The sequence below is a fragment of the Balaenoptera physalus genome, assembly GCF_965194825.1.
Source record: "Balaenoptera physalus genome assembly, chromosome: 2".
Classification (NCBI taxonomy): Eukaryota; Metazoa; Chordata; class Mammalia; order Artiodactyla; family Balaenopteridae; genus Balaenoptera; species Balaenoptera physalus.
The window spans coordinates 26983807-27002526 of NC_138883.1; the positions used below are offsets into that span (position 1 = coordinate 26983807).

General features: G+C 37.3%; 1 protein-coding gene across 4 annotated transcripts in view; it reads right to left on the reverse strand.

Annotated features, from left to right (window-relative positions):
* Positions 1 to 320: 320 nt before the first annotated feature.
* Positions 321 to 18720, reverse strand: part of TTLL5 (tubulin tyrosine ligase like 5) — a 302833-nt gene continuing 284433 nt past the window's right edge. For all 4 annotated transcript variants that reach the window (XM_082451545.1, XM_082451547.1, XM_082451552.1 and 1 more), the window contains one exon: positions 321 to 971. In XM_082451545.1, the coding sequence (XP_082307671.1) occupies positions 949 to 971 (23 nt within the window). In that variant the 3' untranslated portion in view covers positions 321 to 948. The remainder of the gene's footprint in view (positions 972 to 18720) is intronic.

The window sequence follows — 18720 nt, forward strand, 5'->3', positions numbered from 1 at the left end:
TCTGATGAACTGTTTAGGTAAATACTGTGCAACTGGATACAGATTCACGTGCCACTGGAGGACCCGTCTGCTGTGGTCTGATAATGGAGACATTTGCATACCCCAGCCTCCCAGGTGCTGGAGCTGCCCCTGGGGAAGAGCCTGGACCCACCATCTGTTGAAACCAAATATAAGAATAAAACATCTCTTTATAACTCACATTTCTTACCTGAAGTTTAAAAAATTGCCCAGCAATGACATAAAATGAGAAGTTGGGCCTATTTCAGTCTCGTTTGTGAATACTGATTGTTTGGAAATTAGTACATGGAAAAAAAAGAAAATAAAAATAGACTTACTTTATTAATTTTAGAAATCAGTAATTCCAAAGGGTGCCTTCACCATGGCTCATGTGGTCAGCAGCACACGGACTTTTTTTCACTCTCCGGGAAACTTGTGATATAAACTCCCCCTTTCCTCCAAACCCTCTTGCAAGGGAAGAACAACTTTGGTACATAATGTTGTTGGGATTTTAGGCTTTTAGGAGGTAAAGCTTAATACTGCAATCTTGAAAAGAAGAGGAAGCAAAATGCAAATAGCCAAAGAGCCTCTTTTATATCATCTCTGTGTGGTAGCAGGAGAGGGACAGAGAAGACCTAAGCAGGTGGGAGAGGGGGTGAAAGGGGTAAAAGATACAAGTGTGCTCTGATGGGGTATATATTGCTTCCGCTGAATGTCCCCACTGCCAAGTTCCACGGAAACCCAGCTGACATGTTTTCCTGTCGTCTCAGGAAAAGTCTGGATTGGCTGATAGGCAACAATCTACTGCCACTTCTGCTGGTAGGCACTGGGGACTGAAACAGCAAAAAAAAATACTCTGGACCCCTTGCAGCACTGGCGGGGGCTTCACTGGAGTCACGCACCCAGGAGTAGTGGAGTAGTGAATAGGTTCCTCCTCCGCGTGTCTGTGCTTCATCTTTTAGTGTGAGCGGGGTCTGAAAAAGAGGAAGTCAACCAACCACTGAGTAGCTGAAATGAGCACGTGGGGTTTTACTAATTTACAGGAATGTTTGGATTAGTTAGCATTACTGAAGAATAAAGTAGCGGTGGCCCAAATAAATGAAGATCACTTTGAAGTAAAAAACTGTTAATTTTAACTACTTTTGTTGGAAACGTTTCTAAAACACTCCCATTCTGCTGCTGCTTCTTTTTTGTGTCGTTTTCTTAGTTTCTCCCAGCCCCGCATAAGAACATTTTATCCCTTCTGCTTCTTAAATAAAAGATGCTAAATAAGTTAGCGTTTTCTAGAAACTCAGAGTCAGCATTATTAGCACTCAATATTGAACCACACGGAAAAATTGCTCTATGTACGCTCCAGAGTTTGTCTAAATCTTCCCTCCGTGCTGGGTTATCAGATAACACTCTGCCTTGTACCCCCTGCCTCCACCCCCAAAATACACATCTACATTTCTCCATCCAGTTTAAGAAAAGGAACATTACTATTACCCTAAATCCCCTGTGAGACCCTCCCAATTCTTTCTCATTTCCACTATCTTGAATTTTGGGTTTATCTTCCCCTTGTTTGCTTTTAAAAAACAGGTCTATTTACTACATATACTTATATCCCTACACATTTTATTTTAGTTTTATGTGGTTTTGAATTTTACAGTGCTATTTTATTATGTGACTATTCTTATATGTGATCTCAGTACACAACTGGAAGAATTTCTTTAGATAGATACTTAGGAGTGGAATTGTTGGGTCATAAATACTTGCATCTTCAACCCTCTAAAAATAATGCCAGCTTATTTTCCAGAGCAGTTGTACCAATTCATACCGCCTCTGCCAGTGGATGAGCTTCCCCCCAACCTCAACCTCCTCTACATGTGGAGAAGCGGTATTGCCTGAATTTAAAATTTTTGCGAATCAAGTGAGGATATGATGGTATCCTACTGTGGTTTTAATTAGCATCTGACTGATTAGGAATGAGGTTGAGCATCTTCTCAAGTATCTAGTATTACACACACATGTTTTGTCTTCTGCAAAATGCCTGGATATGCCTTTTGCTTATTTTCCTATTGAGTTGTTGCTTCTTGATGTTTTTAAACAGCTCTGTTGAGATATAATTCCATACCATTCAATTTACCCATTCAATGTGCAAAATTCAGTGACTTTTAGTATATTCAGAGTACATCCATCACCACTATCAAGTCTAGAACATATTCATCAAAAGGAAATGAAAACCCACATCTCAGCCATCACCCCCATACATCTCATCCCCCCAGACCTAAGCAACCATTAATCTACTTTCTGTTTCTATAGATTTGCCTATTCTGGACATTGCATATTAAGTGGAATCATATAATATGTGGCCCTTTGTGTCTGGCTTCTTTCACTTACCATAATGTTTTCAAGGGTCATCCACATTGTAGCATGCATCAGTACGCTATTCCTTTTAATGGCTGAATAATACTCTATTGTGTATATATACTATGTTTATTTATTCACTCATCAGTTGATGGGTATTTGGGCTGTTTCTACCTCTTGGATATTATTAGTAATGCTGCTAAAAACATTCAAGTGCAAGTTTTTGTTTGGACATATGTCTTCATTTCTGTTGGGTTATATACATATTGCTGGGTTATAATGGTAACTCTATGTTTAATGGTTTGAGGACCTGCCAAACTGTTTCCCAAAGCAGTTGCACCATTTTGCATTTCCACAAGCAGAGTATGAAGCTTCCAATTTCTCCACAGCCTCAACACTTGTTATTGTCTTTTTTTGAATACTGCCATCCTGGTGGGTATGAAGCGGTATTCTGCTATGATTTTGATTTGCATTTCCGTAGTAGCTAATGCCGTTGAGAATGTTTTCATATGCTAACTGGCACTGTATATCTTCTGTGCAGAAATGCCTTGTTCAGATCCATTGCCTATTTAAAAAATTGAGTTGTCTTTTTAATCATTGAGTTTTAAGACTTCTCTACATATTCTAGATACAAGTCCCTTATTACAAACATAATTTGCAAATATTTTCTCCCATTCTGTGGGTTGTCATTTTGATGGTGTCCTCTGAAGCACTAAATTTAAAAAGTTTGATGATGTCCAGTTTGTCTATTTTTTCTTTTGTTGCTTATGCTTTTGATGTCATATCTAAGAAACTATTTATTGATTTTTAAAGTTCTTTGCTTAATACATGGATACTAATTTTTTGAGGGTGTGTGGCAAACACCCTCACCAAGTTTGTGACTTGTTTCTTCAATCTCTTTAGGGTATCTTTTTTTTTAAAAGAGGTTGTTTCATGATTTACTAATTTATAAGGAAAGTCCTATTCAGAGATAAAAATTAGATTGCATTTAGATATACACTTAACAAGTGACCTTTTCAGAAAATGATTTTGTTTTAAATGTTAAAACTTCCAGAAAATCCAGGGCAGTCACCATAAAAATGGATGGTTTCTTTAAAAAACTTTTTAAAATAAAAAATTTCAAACATATACACAAACTAGAATAGTATGACACCTTCCTGTTCCCATCCTCTAGCTTCGATAATTATCAACGTCCTACCATTCTTGTTTCATCTCTCTCCCCATGTTTCTTCTCCTGGAATACTTCAAAGAAAACCCAAGATAACGCATCATTTCACTCATAAATACTTTAGCATGTATTTCTAATAGAGAAGAACTTAAGGATAAAAGGAAAACAAAACAAAAATCCCACAACATCTTTATGGTGTCTTAGAACAGAAGTTCCTAATTTGAATAAAGTCAAATTGATCAGTTTTCACCTTTCTAGTCTGCACTTCCTGAGTCTAATTTAAGAAATCTTTCCCTTACATTATGGTCATAATGTATTGTGCTATAACATCTTACAAAAATACTGACACTTTTGCCTTTTGTATTTAAGTTTTTAATTCAAACTAAAATTGTGTAGGGTATGAAGAACAGATCTACTTTCATTTTTTTCCCACACAATAACTTATTTTCCTATCATTATTTATTGAAAAAGCCACCCTTTCCTCCTTTAACTGCAATACCTCTCTGCCATAAACTGTTTCCATCTAGAAGACCAGTTTTCTGTGCCAACAACACACTCTCTTAATCACTTTACCTTGATAATAATCTTTTTTTAAAAAAATAAATTAATTTTATTTATTTTTGGCTGCACTGGGTCTTCGTTGCTCTGCGCGGGCTCTCGCTAGTTGCAGGGAGCGGGGGCTACTCTTTGTTGTGGTGCGCAGGCTTCTCAATGTGGTGGCTTCTCTTGTTGTGGAGCATGGGCTCTAGGCGCACGGGTTTCAGTAGTTGTGGCACGCGGGCTTCCGTAGTTGCAGAGTGCAGGCTCAGTAGTTGTGGCACACGGGCTTAGTTGCTCCGCGGCATGTGGGATCTTCCCGGACCGGGGCTCAAACCCATGTCCCCTGCATTGGCAGGCCGATTCTTAACCAGTGCGCCACCAGGGAAGTCCCCCTTGATAATAATCTTGATAATAATTTTTGGTATCTAGTAAGACAAGTCACACATTGTTCCCTATCTCTCATTCCCATTATTTAAGAGTATAAGGGTTAGGCTTGACCCTTTTCTCTTTCATGTAAATTTCAGAATCAACTAAAGTTAAAAAAAGAAAAATGAACAACTAATATCCTCTCCAAACTATAGATAAATTTTGGGGTGAACTGACATCTTACCAAACTGACTTTTAATCTATGAACATGTTTCCCTCTCCATTAATTTGGTTTTTTTTAAGTGACTCTCCATAGGGTTTTATAACTTTTTTAATTGGAGTATAATGGCTTTACAATGTTGTGTTAGTTTCTGCTGTACAATGAAGTGAATCAGCTATATGTATACATGTATCTCCTCCCTCTTGGACCTCCCTCCCACCCCACCCCCCCATCCCACCCATCTAGGTCGTCACAGAGAACCAAGCTGAGCTTCCTGTGCTTTATAGCATGTTCCCACCAGCTACCTATTTTATGCATGATAGTGTATATATGTTCATCCTAATCTCCCAGTTCGACCCACCCTCCCCGTCCCCGCCATGTCCACACGTCCGTTCTCTACATCTACGTCTCTATTCCTGCCCTGCAAATAGATTTATCTGTACCATTTTTCTAGATTCCACATGTATGTGTTAATATACGATATTTGTTTTTCTCTTTCTAGCTTACTTCACTCTGTATGAAAGACTCTAGGTCCATCCACGTCTCTACAAATGACCCAATTTCATTCCTTTTTATGGCTAATATTCCATTTTATACATGTACCACATCTTCCTTAGCCATTCATCTGTCGTTGGACATTTAGGTTGTTTCCATGTCCTGGCTATTGTAAACAGTGCTGCAATGAACACTGGGGTCCACGTGTCCTTTTGAATTATGGTTTTCTCAGGGTACATGCCCGGTAGTGGGATTGCTGGGTCATATGGTAGTTCTAGTTTTAGTTTTTTAAGGACCCTCCATACTGTTCTCCATAGTGGCTGTATCAATTTACATTCCCACCAACAGTGCAAGAGGGTTCCCTTTTCTCCACACCCTCTCCAGCACTTACTGTTTGTAGATTTTTTGATGACTACCATTCTGACTGGTATGAGGTGATAACCTCATTGCAGCTTTGATTTGCATTTCTCTTAATAATTAGTCATGTTGAGCATCTTTTCATGTGCCTCTTGGCCATCTGTATGTCTTCTTTGGTGAAATGTCTATTTAGGTCTTCTGCCCATTTTTTAATTGGGTTGTTTGTTTTTCTGATATTGAGCTGCATGAGCTGTTTGTATATTTTGGAGATTACTCCTTTGTCAGTTGCTTCGTTTGCAAATATTTTCTCCCATTCTGAGGGCTGTTTTTTCGTCTTCTTTATGGTTTCCTTTGCTGTGCAAAAGCTTTTAAGTTTCATTAGGTCCCATTTGTTTATTTTTGTTTTTATTTTCATTACTCTAAGAGGTGGGTCAAAAAAGATCTTGCTGTGGCTTACGTCAAAGAGTGTTTTTCCTATGTTTTCCTTTAAGAGTTTTATACTGTCTGGTCTTACATTTAGGTCTTTAATCCACTTTGAGTTTATGTTTGTGTATGGTGTTAGGGAGTGTTCAAATTTCATTCTTTTACATGTAGCTACCCAGTTTTCCCAGCAGCACTTATTGAAGAGGCTGTCTTTTCTCCATTGTATATTCTTGCCTCATTTGTCATAAGTTAGGTGACCATAAATTATGACAAATGTGCGTGCGTTTATCTCTGGGCTTTCTATCCTGTTCCACTGATCTATATTTCTGTTTTTGTGCCAGTACCATACTGTCTTGATTACTGTACCTTTGTAGTATAGTTTGAAGTTGGGGAGCCTGATTCCTCCAGCTCTGTCTTTCTTTCTCAAGATTGCTTCGGCTATTCAGGGTCTTTTGTGTTTCCACACAAATTGTAAAATTTTTTGTTCTAATTCTGTGAAGAATGCCATTGGTAGTTTGATAGGGATTGCACTGAATCTGTAGATTACTTTGGGTAGTATAGTCATTTTCACAATATTGATTCTTCCAATCCAAGAACATGGTATATTTCTCCATCTGTTTATGTCATCTTTGATTTCTTTCATCAGTGTTTTATAGTTTTCTGAGTACCGGTCTTTTGCCTCCTTAGGGAGGTTTATTCCTAGGTATTTTATTCTTTTTGTTGCGATGGTAAGTGGGGTTGTTTCCTTAATTTCTCTTTCTGATATTTTGTTGTTAGTGTATAGGAATGCAAAAGATTTCTGTGCATCAATTTTTTAAAAATTTATTTATTTTATTTATTTTATTTTTGGCTGTGTTGCGTCTTTGTTGCTGCATGCAGGCTTTCTCTAGTTGTAGTGAGTGGGGGCTACTCTTCATTGCGGTGTGCGGGCTTCTCATTGTGAGAAGAACCCATATCCCCTGCATTGGCAGGCAGATTCTTAACCACTGTGCCACCAAGGAATCCCTGTGCATCAATTTTGTATCCTGCAACCTTACCAAATTCATTGATTGGTTCTAGTAGTTTTCTGGTGGCATTTTTAGGATATTCTATGTATAGTATCATGTCATCTGCAAACAGTGACAGTTTGACTTCTTCTTTTCCAATTTGTATTCCTTTCATTTCTTCTTCTTCTCTGACTGCTGTGGCTAGGGCTTCCAAAACTATGTTGAAGAAGAGTGGTGAGAGTGGACATCCTTGTCCTTTTTCTGATCTTAGTGTAAATGCTTTTGGTTTCTCACCATTGAGAATAATATTTGCTGTGGTTTTGTCATATATGGCCTTTATTATGCTGAGGTAGGTTCCCTCTACGCCCATTTTCTGGAGAGTTTTTATCATAAATCGGTGTTGAATTTTGTCAAAAGCTTTTTCTGCATCTATTGAGATGATCATATGGTTTTATTCCTTAATTTGTTAATATGGTGTATCACAGTGACTGATTTGCATATACTGAACTGACATCTTACCAAACTGACTTTTAATCTACGTACATGTTTCTCTCTCCATTAATTTGTTTTTTTTTTCTTTAAGTGACTTTCCGTAGGGTTTTGTAATTTTTTAAATACTAGGTCTTACATATCTTTTGTTAGAGTTTTCCCTAGGTACATTATATGTTTTGATGATTATAACTTTGATACAAAGGGTATCTGTTGTATAATCACACGCTCTACCTGTTTGTTGCTGATGTACAGAAATGTAATTGATTTTGGAAAACTCCTATAGAGCTAATAATTTTTTTTAACATCTTTATTGGAGTATAATTGCTTTACAATGGTGTGTTAGTTTCTGCTTTATAACAAAGTGAATCAGCTATAGAGCTAATAATTTACTTGAACATTCGTTTTGGGTTTCCAATCAGACAAATACATTAGGTAAGAATAATGGCAGATTTGCTTCTTCCTTTCTGAATCTTAGGTCATTTCTTTTCCTTGTTCTGCTTTACTGACTAGGACTTTCAGTACAACACTCGATAGAAGTGAAGGGTTCCCTCGTCTTGCTCTGCATCTTAAAGGGAATATTTTCAAGGTTTCCCAACCAATGGCATGATAGTTACTGTTGCTTTTTTTGTAGAGATACTCCATCATTAGGTTCCCTTCTATTCTTACTTAAGTAGGAATTTTTTTAAAGTCATGAGGGTATTGAATTTATCAAATGCTCATTCTGTATCCATTGAGAGGAGCATATGATTTTTTTTCCCTTTAATCTGTTACTGCAGAAAATTACATTAGTTGATTTTTAAATATTACACAATCTTGAATCTCTGGGATGGACCTAACTTGATCATGATGTCTTTTTTTAACATTGCTGGACTCAGTTTGCTAATGTTCTATTCAGACTTTTTCACATTTATACCCACAATTAAGATCTTATAATTTTAGAACATTTAGGGGGTGGGGGACTGTCTTTGTTAGAGTTTGATATTAAGATGATAATAAGAGTTAGGAAGTGTTCCCTCTTTTCTGCTACTCTGGAACAGTTTGTGGAAGATTGGTATATCTGATCTTTGGATGGCCAGTAAAACCATAAAAGCCTAGTGTTGAATTTGCGGAAAGACCTGTTCTTGATTCAATTTCCTAATAATTAAAAGAATATTTGGGCTTTATATTTCTTCTTGAGTAAATTTTTATAAGCTAAATACTAAAATTGTATCCATCTCACCAAAGTTTAAAAAATGTATCAAAGTAAGGTTATTCATAGTATCTTCCTACCATCTGTTTAATCTCTGAAGGATGTATAATAATGTCCCTATTTGTTCCTCACAACCATAAGTTTATTTTCTATTTTATTAATTTCCTCTTTTATCTTTATTATCTTTGAATTTATGTTGTTGTTCTTTTTTTAACTTCTTAAGTCAGATACTTAGCACATTAACTTTCAGCCTCTCCCCTTTCCCTAGTACTGTATAAATTTTCCTTTAATATTACTTTTTAATATTCCTCAGGTTTTGATAAATAGTATTTTCTAATTATGATTTTTCTGATGAGTTAACTCTTCCTTAATTTCTAAACACATGAAGATTTTCCAGTTACCTTTTTGTTATGGCATTGTGATCAGGGAATATGGTCTTTGAAATGTGATTTAAGGCCTACTACATAGTTTCCACAAATACTCCACAGACACTTGCAAAGAATGTGTATTATGCACCTAGTGTGATGTTCTATACATATCTATTATATCAGGCCTGTTAACTGTGTGGTTCAAATTTCCTAAAATGTTTTCAAGATTTTCAGACTGCTTGATCTACCAATTACTGAGTTACATTAAAACATTCCATTATGAAGATGGATCTGTTTATCTCTTTTTGTGGTTCTGTTCATTTTTGCCCAATATATTTTTCATAAGTATGCATTGTATTTAATTTTAAAAGTCAGGAAATGTACTAGTTAAAATAAGTCAACAAGAAAAAGTTAAATACTTTCCTGGTGAATCTTTAGAACTTTTAGCCATAATGTAGTGATCCTCTTTATTTCTTGACATGCTATTTGCCTTAAAATCTATTTGTTTAGTTTTTGATGATGGCCATTCTGACTGGTGTGAGGTGATACCTCATTGTAGTTTTGATTTGCATTTCTCTGATGATTTAGTGATGTTGAGCATCCTTTCATGTTTTTGTTGGCAATCTGTACATCTTCTTTGGAGAAATGTCTATTTAGGTCTTCTGCCCATTTTTGGATTAGGTTGTTTGTTTTTTTGATGGCTCTGAAAAACCTAGGGGCAGGACAGGAATAAAAATGCAGACATAGAGAATGAACTTGAGGACATGGGGAGGGGGAAGGGTAAGCTGGGACGAAGTGAGAGAGTGGCATGGACGTATATACACTACCAAATGTAAAATAGATAGCTAGTGGGAAGCAGCCGCACAGCACAGGGAAATCAGCTCGGTGCTTTGTGACCACCGAGAGGAGTGGGATAGGGAGGGTGGGATGGAGACGCAAGAGGGAGGAGATATGTGAATATATGTATGTGTATAGCTGATTCACTTTGTTATAAAGCAGAAACTAACACACCATTGTAAAGCAATTATACTCCAATAAAGATGTTCAAAAAAAATATTACTCATATTAAAAAAAAATCTTTGTCTGATGACTATAGCTACATTCCCCTAGTATATCGTTTTCCAGCCTTTTCCTTTCATCCTTTTTATATACTTATGTTTGAGATGTGTCTCTTTTAACCAGCTTTGGCTCGTGGGGTCCTTCATAGTCTGGCCCCTCATCATCTCTTGAGGCCCATCTGTGCCCACTCTCTTCTTCGCTCCCCACACAGCAGCCATGATCCCCTTCAAGGCATGTGCTCATGCTGTTCCCTCTGCCTGGAATTCCCTTCCCTTCATGACCACCAGCTCATTCCCTCACCTCCTTCAGGGCTTCACTCAAATGACACTCTTCTTGACTACTCTGTTTAGAATAGTGCCTCTCCTTATTCTCTATCTCCTTTCATGGCTTTTCTTTTTCTCTAAGAACACTCACCACTACCTAATGTACTATTTGTGTTATATTTGGTTTGTTGTCTATCTCTCCCATTAGGGATTTTTGGTTGTTTTGTTCACTGCTCTGTGCTGTGTGCCTAGTGCTGACAGTAGTGTGTAGCACATAGTAGATGCTCAGTAAATATTTGTCTAATGAATCAGTCTTTGACTTTCACTGGAACATTTAGTCCACTCATATTTTTGTAATTACTAATATTTTTATTTATTTCTACAATCTTAAGTGTGCTTTCTATTTGTTCTACCTTTTCTGTGTTTTCTTTTCATCCTTAAGGATTTATTATTTTTCTCATTTCATTTCCTCTCTACTATTTTGGAAGTTTCACATTTCTAATCTTTTAGTAGTTACTCTATTCATTTTTGCATTTGTATAAACTATGTAAAGCTGAAGTTAATCAATATCTTCACCTTTTTATTGTACAATGTCAGGTTAGACTACTTTAACTCTGATCATACCCTCTCTCTTGATTTGTATGATATTGATGTTGGATATTTTCACTCCCTCTCTCTCCCTTTTAACCACACAAGAACATAATTATCACTTCATTGGTTATTATGTTTACATTTGCCCATATTTTTACACATTCTTTGCTCATAATTCCTCCTTGCATCTCAGACCTTTTTCTGGTATCATCTTTCTCTATTTGAAATACATTCTTTAGATTCTTTCCTTTTGTGGAGGTTTGCTAGGGACAAATTCTTTGGGGCTTTATGCGTTGAAAAGTGTCTTTATTTCATCCTTATCCTTGAAAGATATTTTTGCTTTAAGTACATTTCTGGTTTGGTAATTGTTCCTTGTCATCAATGGCAAGATTAAACTGCGTTTTGGGTTCCACTATTGCTGTTGAGCAGTATGCTGTCAACCAAATTGGCATTCCTTTGGTAAGGCTTCTTTTCTCTCTAGCTGCTTTTAACATCTTTTCCTTGTCTTTGGTATTCTAAAGTTTTAGTATGGTGGGTCTAGGTGTGGATTTCTTGTGATTCACTGCATTTGTGTATCTTTCATTAGCTTTGGAAAATTTCTAGCTGTGAGCTCTTCAAATATTGTCCCTGCCCCAGTTTTCTTCCAGAACTCCAGTTAGATGTCTATTAGGGCTTCTCATTTGGGTTTTCCACCACTTTTTCTTTCTGTGCTACGTTCCAGATAATTTCTTTAAATACATCTTCAGCTCATTAAATCTCTCATCAGCTGGATCTAATCTGCAGTTAAGCCCATTCGTTGAATTTTAAACTTTAATTACTATATTTTTTTCAATTCTGAAAGTGCTACTTAGTTCTTTTTCAAATCTGCTTGGTCATGATTTTAACCTCTTGGTTTTACTCATACTTTTACTCCCTCATTTAATTTCTCTAAACATATGAGAATTTTTTTTTTTTTAAATTGTATGTCTGGTAATTTCAATATCTTAGTCTTTGCAGGTCTGATATTGTTATCTGTTATTTTTGCTGACTCTTGCTTATGGTGCTGTGTTTCCTTTTTTGTTTTGTAATTTTAAACTATGATACCACAGTTCTCAGAATGTTACCTGTGGGAATTATTTGAAATTTGAGTTGAAGGAGGATTTCTCCAGAAAAAATATGTATTTAATTCTACTGGATGCCTGGGGCCACCACTAGCTTAGGACCACCTTAAACAAAATTCTCAGTTTGAAGTTTTTTGGAGCACCTAGGGAATATGAATTCATGCCCAAGCTTACATGAGAGCCAGTTTGTGGTTATAAATGATCAGGGGAGAGTCCTCTACTCCATCTCACTCACCACCAAGGTTCAAGACAGGCAATTTCTTTCAGTGCCTGAGCGGGTGGAGCACAGGTGGGAGGGGAGGTTTATTTCTGGTTAACCTTCACATGGAGAATACAGCCCTTTGGGGTCCCATCTTTATGTGAAAGGTCTCCAGTTAGACTCTCACCTTGAGATTTGCCAGTTGTCCCTTACATCTGCCATAATTCTAGTCTAGAGCTGCTTTAATCCCTGCTCCTGCCTGGTGACCCAGTGCTGGGGTAATTAGGGCAGGAAGGATATACAGAATAATAATGTTATTGCATTTCCCCCCTCACTGCCTCTGTGGCCATGATCAGAAGCCAGCTCTTTTTTGTAGGACTTTAAAAAAACAGCCATTGAAGTTATCCCATCTTCTTTTTTGCTTTGATGTCCTAGTGTGGAACTTCTTTCTTGTTTTTTCGTCAAATGTCTATAGATCATACTGCCTATTTACACAATCACTTGGCATTTATCAAATAAACAGTTACATCTTATTAGGTTAGTTCTAAAGTCAATAAGCAACATAAACATAAAATCAGAATTACTTTTGACAATCTTAAAGCACCTGTAAAATACATTATACTGGTTTGGCAACTATCAGAGTTCAACAAACCCAGTTTTTCTCCCAGCCTAGCACCAGACTAAAGTAACTGCCTTGTGTTACACAGTGAATAAAAATATTTTAAAACACGATTGACATTCTGCCAAGGTAAAATGCACCATGAGAGGCACCTAGGAGTGGAGAAGGCACAGCAGATTCACACTCCATGCTCACTTTAAGGTATACGTTCCCCGAGCAGAATGGTGGACAGACTTTCCTAAATTACCTAAAACATTGTTTCTTAAACTTTTGGGGGTGGGGTGGGGTGGGGTGGGGGGGAGGGGACTTTGTCTTGCACGTGTCCCTCATTTCCCCTGCTACCCTCTTTTCAGAGCAGAGACCGTGTCTTACAAATCTTTACATGGCCCGAGCTCATAGCATTTTGCCATGTAAATATTTACAGGGGGACTGCTTGGTAAATATTCCATTGACTGCTGTGGAAATGAGCAGAAGCACAGCAGGGTTCCTGATGGGATAAAAGACTTCCAACTAACAATACAAACTATGCTGCTGCAAAGAGCAAAAGGCCCCGTGCGATAAGCAGCAATCCACACTCCAGACCAGTGCTCTACCACCCATCTTCAGCTGTCTGAAGGAAAGGGATGCAAATTTCCAATGAGATCATCTGATCATGGCTTTTCTAGTTTAGAAAAGACAGAAATTCGTCATGACTTCCATTCTAATAAAGAAGGCCCAGACCTCAGATGACATGAACATAAAACTGGAGTTATTTTTCTCCTTCCAAGGTTTGAAATGATTAAGAGAAATAAAATTAAATTTATTTTTAAAATTACCTAAATGCAAAGACTTTTTAAATTGTGCCTTAGATTTGTCCCTAAGGCCTTTCCAATGGATCTGAGTGGCTCTGGTAGTACACTCTGGCAGCATTCTGGTTTGGTAAGAAAGAGAGTGAATGAATCACTTTATTTATATCCTGAGTGACATTAGGAGAAAGGGACAGCTGGGGAGTGAGGGCCAACCTGCTGGCCCTTCACCTTCCTGGGCACAGCTCTAGTATGCAGGAATGAACAACACAGGCACAAGAGCATCAGATCCATTTCATGAAACCCTGCCTGGGTGACACAAAGGCACTGGGCACAGCTGCAAGGGGTTTGTGTAGAGCAAAGGCAGCCCCTAAGTGACGCTGAAATGCAGTCACATGGGAGAGGGAGCTGCTGACCACAGCAGCACCGTCAAGCGCTCATGCCCTCCCAGAAATGCTTCTGAATTCTCATGAAGAATACAGGCACTTGGTGTAACTCTTTGATGCCAAAACCAACATGGGCTCAAGTGTCCATCCATGGGGGAGATTTACTTCCTACTTAAAAATGAGTATTGAGTAGTTTTAATAAAATGCCACTTTAAGGAATTCTACTGTAAAGAACTAAAGTCATGTAGACAATAAGCCTAATTCTTCTAAGAAAATTATACGCAACTAATTTCTGAAAGTATATTTAATTCTTACAAACCTGTAAAAACCATATTACCCTTATTCTGGTTCATTTTCTTATTACAGCAAACCCTAAGATGAGCATGATAAAGTTACAGCATGGAATAGAAAGATACACATCTATTTGGATGACTTTCAGACATCACTCAGTGAAAAGTGTTTCTTTTTTTTAACTACATTCAGGTAACGAGTATCTTAAGGGCAGACCATTTAACACATTCACATAGAGCTTTTTTTGGCATAAGAGTATTTAATAACTTCCCTTTTTGAAAATTTAAAAATTGCAAGGCTGATCTATATCAGAGTCCTTGGGATCTAATTCTATGATATATCTACATCTATTTAGTTTTGAAGCATAATCCACTTAAGCATATCTGAGATATATATTTATATATATGTTTACATATTTTTATATGTTTATATATAATGTCTATATATAAAATTTTTATATGTAATATACCTGTAAATAAATCTGGATTTATAAGATAAATCACTAAATCATTAAAAGGGAAATGATTTATTTCACAAAAAGTTTCTTTACTTTCTTAAAAAGAATTAATTTCTTATGTAAATCAAAACTACAATGAGGTACCACCTAACGCTGCTCAGAATGGCCATCATTTAAAAAACCTACAAATAATAAATGCTGGAGAGGGTATGGAGAAAAGGGAACCCTCTTGCATTGTTGGTAGGAATGTAAATTGGTGCAGCCACTATGGAGAACAGTATGGAGGTTCCTCAAAAAACTAAAAACAGAATTGCCATATGATCCAGCAATCCCACTCCTGGGCATATACCCAGACAAAACTATAATTCGAAAAGATACATGCACCCCTATGTTCATAGCAGCACTATTTATAAAGAAGATGTGAGGGCTTCCCTGGTGGTGCAGTAGTTGAGAATCTGCCTGCCAATGCAGGGGACACGGGTTCGAGCCCTGGTCTGGGAAGATCCCAATGCTGTGGAGCAACTAGGCCCGTGAGCCACAACTACTGAGCCTGCGCGTCTGGAGTCTGTGCTCCACAACAAGAGAGGCCACGATAGTGAGAGGCCCACGCACCGCGATGAAGAGTGGCCCCCACTTGCCACAACTAGAGAAAGCTCTCGCACAGAAATGAAGACCCAACACAGCCAAAAATAAATTAAATAAATTAAAAAAAAATAAATTAAATAAATTAAAAAAAAAGATGTGAGATATATATATAATGGAATACTACTCAGCCATAAAAAAGAATGAAATAATGCCATCTGCAACAACATGGATGGACCTAGAGATTATCACACTAAGTGAAGTAAATCAGAAAGAGAAAGACAAATATCATATGATATCACTTATATGTGAAATCTAAAATATGACACAAATGAACACATCTACGAAACAGAAATAGACTCGCAGACATAAGAGAACAGACTTGTGGTTGCCAAGGGGGAGGGAGGAGTTGTGGGGGAAAGGATTGGGATTTTGGGATTAGTAGATGCCAACTAGTACATATAGGATGGATAAACAACAAGCTTCTACTGTAGAGCACAGGGAACTATATTCAATATCCTGTGATAAACCATAATGGAAAAGAATATGAAAAGGAATATATATAACTGAATCACTTTGTTGTACAGCAGAAATTAACAGAACATTGTACATCACTATACTTCAATAAAATTAATAAAAAATACAGTAACAATAAAAAATTTTAAAAAGATTTAATTTCTTTTCTTATAGAGAGTTCTAGAAATGAAGAGGGATAGAGTAACACAATACTATGAACTTTAATCTGATTTCTTCTATTCACCAGCCTTCTAATCTTTGGAATTTAATAATGATTACTGTTTTCTGACTATAGAATAAATTCATGCTCACTGTAGAAAATCTTTGGTGAGGTTTAAGAACAAATTTTTATATAGCTTTGAGTTCAAAAGAACTGATGTATGGAGGGACCTTTCCTATTCTAGAACAATTATTTTTAGCCTGATAAAAATTCAGTCTCATTCCTCCTACAGTAGATGCATCATTAATTCAAAAAGGGCGCTGGATACCAGTTCTTTGCCTAAGGATCAGGAGAACAGCAGACGTTCAACTACCTGAGGAAAGTAAATGAAGGGACCCTAAACCGGTGACTTTCAAACTTTTTTTTTTTTTTTTTTTACTGCAATGCATAGTAAAAAATACATCTCATATGAACACACACATAAATAGCTTTATGGCTTAAAATCTCACAGAACAATTCTTACTTTTATTATAGATGGACCCTGGTATTTTCCTTTCTATTCCATTCTGTTCCATTGTGGGGGGAGGGAGGAAGAATTGACGGTTATGACCAGTGGTATGCTAGTAATTGTTTAACAACTGGCTCTCTGTGGTAAAATAAGCAAACAAAAGCCCTGACTTTGTCTTGTTGGCTGACTTCCACTACAGCCGAGTTCAAGTAAGCAATGCGAAGTTATTGAAGGCAGGGTTGAGAAGAGGCATGCACCACGGGCTCTCGTTAGCCTGGTTGTGACCCACTAAATTGATTTGATGACCCACTCGTAGGTCATGACCCACAGTTTAAAAACCACTGCTCTAGAGTCTAGACAATCAAATTCCTTAGCAGTTCACAGGAAGCTGAGAGAGGCCAGTAGATACTGTTCCCGGGAGGTACTGAACGAGAGCACATGCGCTGGGATGACAAGCGGCCTGGGCACCAGAGGGGAACAACCAACCCCTCGCGCCTCCTCAGACTCAGGCATCTCTGAACTAGTGCCTTCAGCTTCCCCAAGACTGATCATCCGGGGAAAGTGAGAGGTACCAGGAGAAACCTTAGGAAAATCACAGTCTCTCTGAGCTTCCTTTTCTTTCTCGTATAGGAATAATAACTTGCGTACTCCATTGGATTGTTGGAAGATAATTCACATGAAAACATTCTGAAAATTGTAAAGGAATCTACAGGGCAGTATTCGTATGAAAATGACTACATTTAACAAAATCTTATTCACAGGCAAGTAAATATCATCTATCTTAGCATCTGAGTTCATCAATCATTCCCACCCTCTTGATCTCTCCTATGTGGTCCTCTGAGATTCTGAAATACCTAGGTGTCTCCTCTCAAGGCTGGTTCCTTGGACTCCTCCACTGGTTCCTTTTCTCTTTTGCACTTTGTTGCTCTTTCTTACATCCTTTCCTTCAGAGAATTTATCCACTGACAGTTTACAAGGACGATTGCTAAACTCGACATCCAGCTCTGACTTCTCCCTGGCTTTTGAGAAGACTTTTCTGAATTTAATGTTCAGCCATCATCTCAAATTTGACTTCTAAAATACTGTCCAGGAAGCACAGAGACTCCTAAACAGGATCAAGCCAAAGGAGATCACACCAAGACACACTGTAATTAAAATGGCAAAAATTAAAGACAGAGAATGTTAAAAGCAGCAAGGGAAAAGCAACAAGTTACATACAAAGGAACTCCCATAACACTATCAGCTGACTTTTCAGCAGAAACTTTGCAGGCCAGAAGGGAGTGGCATGATATACCTAGAACCAAGAATACTCTACCTGGCAAGGCTTTCGTTTAGATATGATGGAGAGATCAAAAGTTTTACAAGCAAGCACCACCAGAGTTCAGCACCACCAAGCCAGCTTTGTAAGAAATGTTAAAGGGACTTCTCTAAGGGAAAAAGAAAAGGCCACTACTAGAAACATGAAAATTATGAAAGGAAAAATCTCATTGGTAAAGACAAATATACAGTAAAGGTAGTAAATCAGCCATGTATAAAGCTAGCAGGAAGGTTAAAAGACAAAAGTATATAGTAAAATCATCTATAGCCACAATAAGTTAAGGGATATACAAAACAAAAAGATGTATGATATGGTGTAAAAAACAGTAAATGTGAGGGGAGGGGCAGTAAAAATGCAGAGTTGTTAAAATGTGTTTGAACTTAAGAGACCAGCAACTTAATCATTCATGTATATATATGGCTATGTACAGTGTGGGGAATAAAGTAAATAACCATGTAATACCTTTGTACATGACATAACTAGACTTATCACGGTGGTCATTTTGAAATGTAAAGAAATACCAAATCACTATTTTGTGTACCCGGAACAAAAAAACCCATAGAAAAAGAGATCAGATTTTTGGTTACCAGAGGCAGGGAGGGGGAATTAGATGAAGGTGGTCAAAAGGTACACACTTCCAGTTACAAGATACATAAGTACTAGGGATGTAATGCACAACTTGATAATACAATGAACACTGCTGTGTGTTACATATGAAAGATGTTAAGAGAGTAAATCCTAAGAGTTCTCATCACAAAGAATTTTTAAAAAATATTTCTTTAATTTTGTATCTATATGAGATGATAAATATTCCCTAAACATATTATGATAACCATTTCCTGATGTAAGTAATTCAGAAATTCTACGTCTTGGTATATACCCAAAAGAACCGAAAGCAGGGTCTTGAGCAGATATTTGTACATCCATGTTCACAGCAGC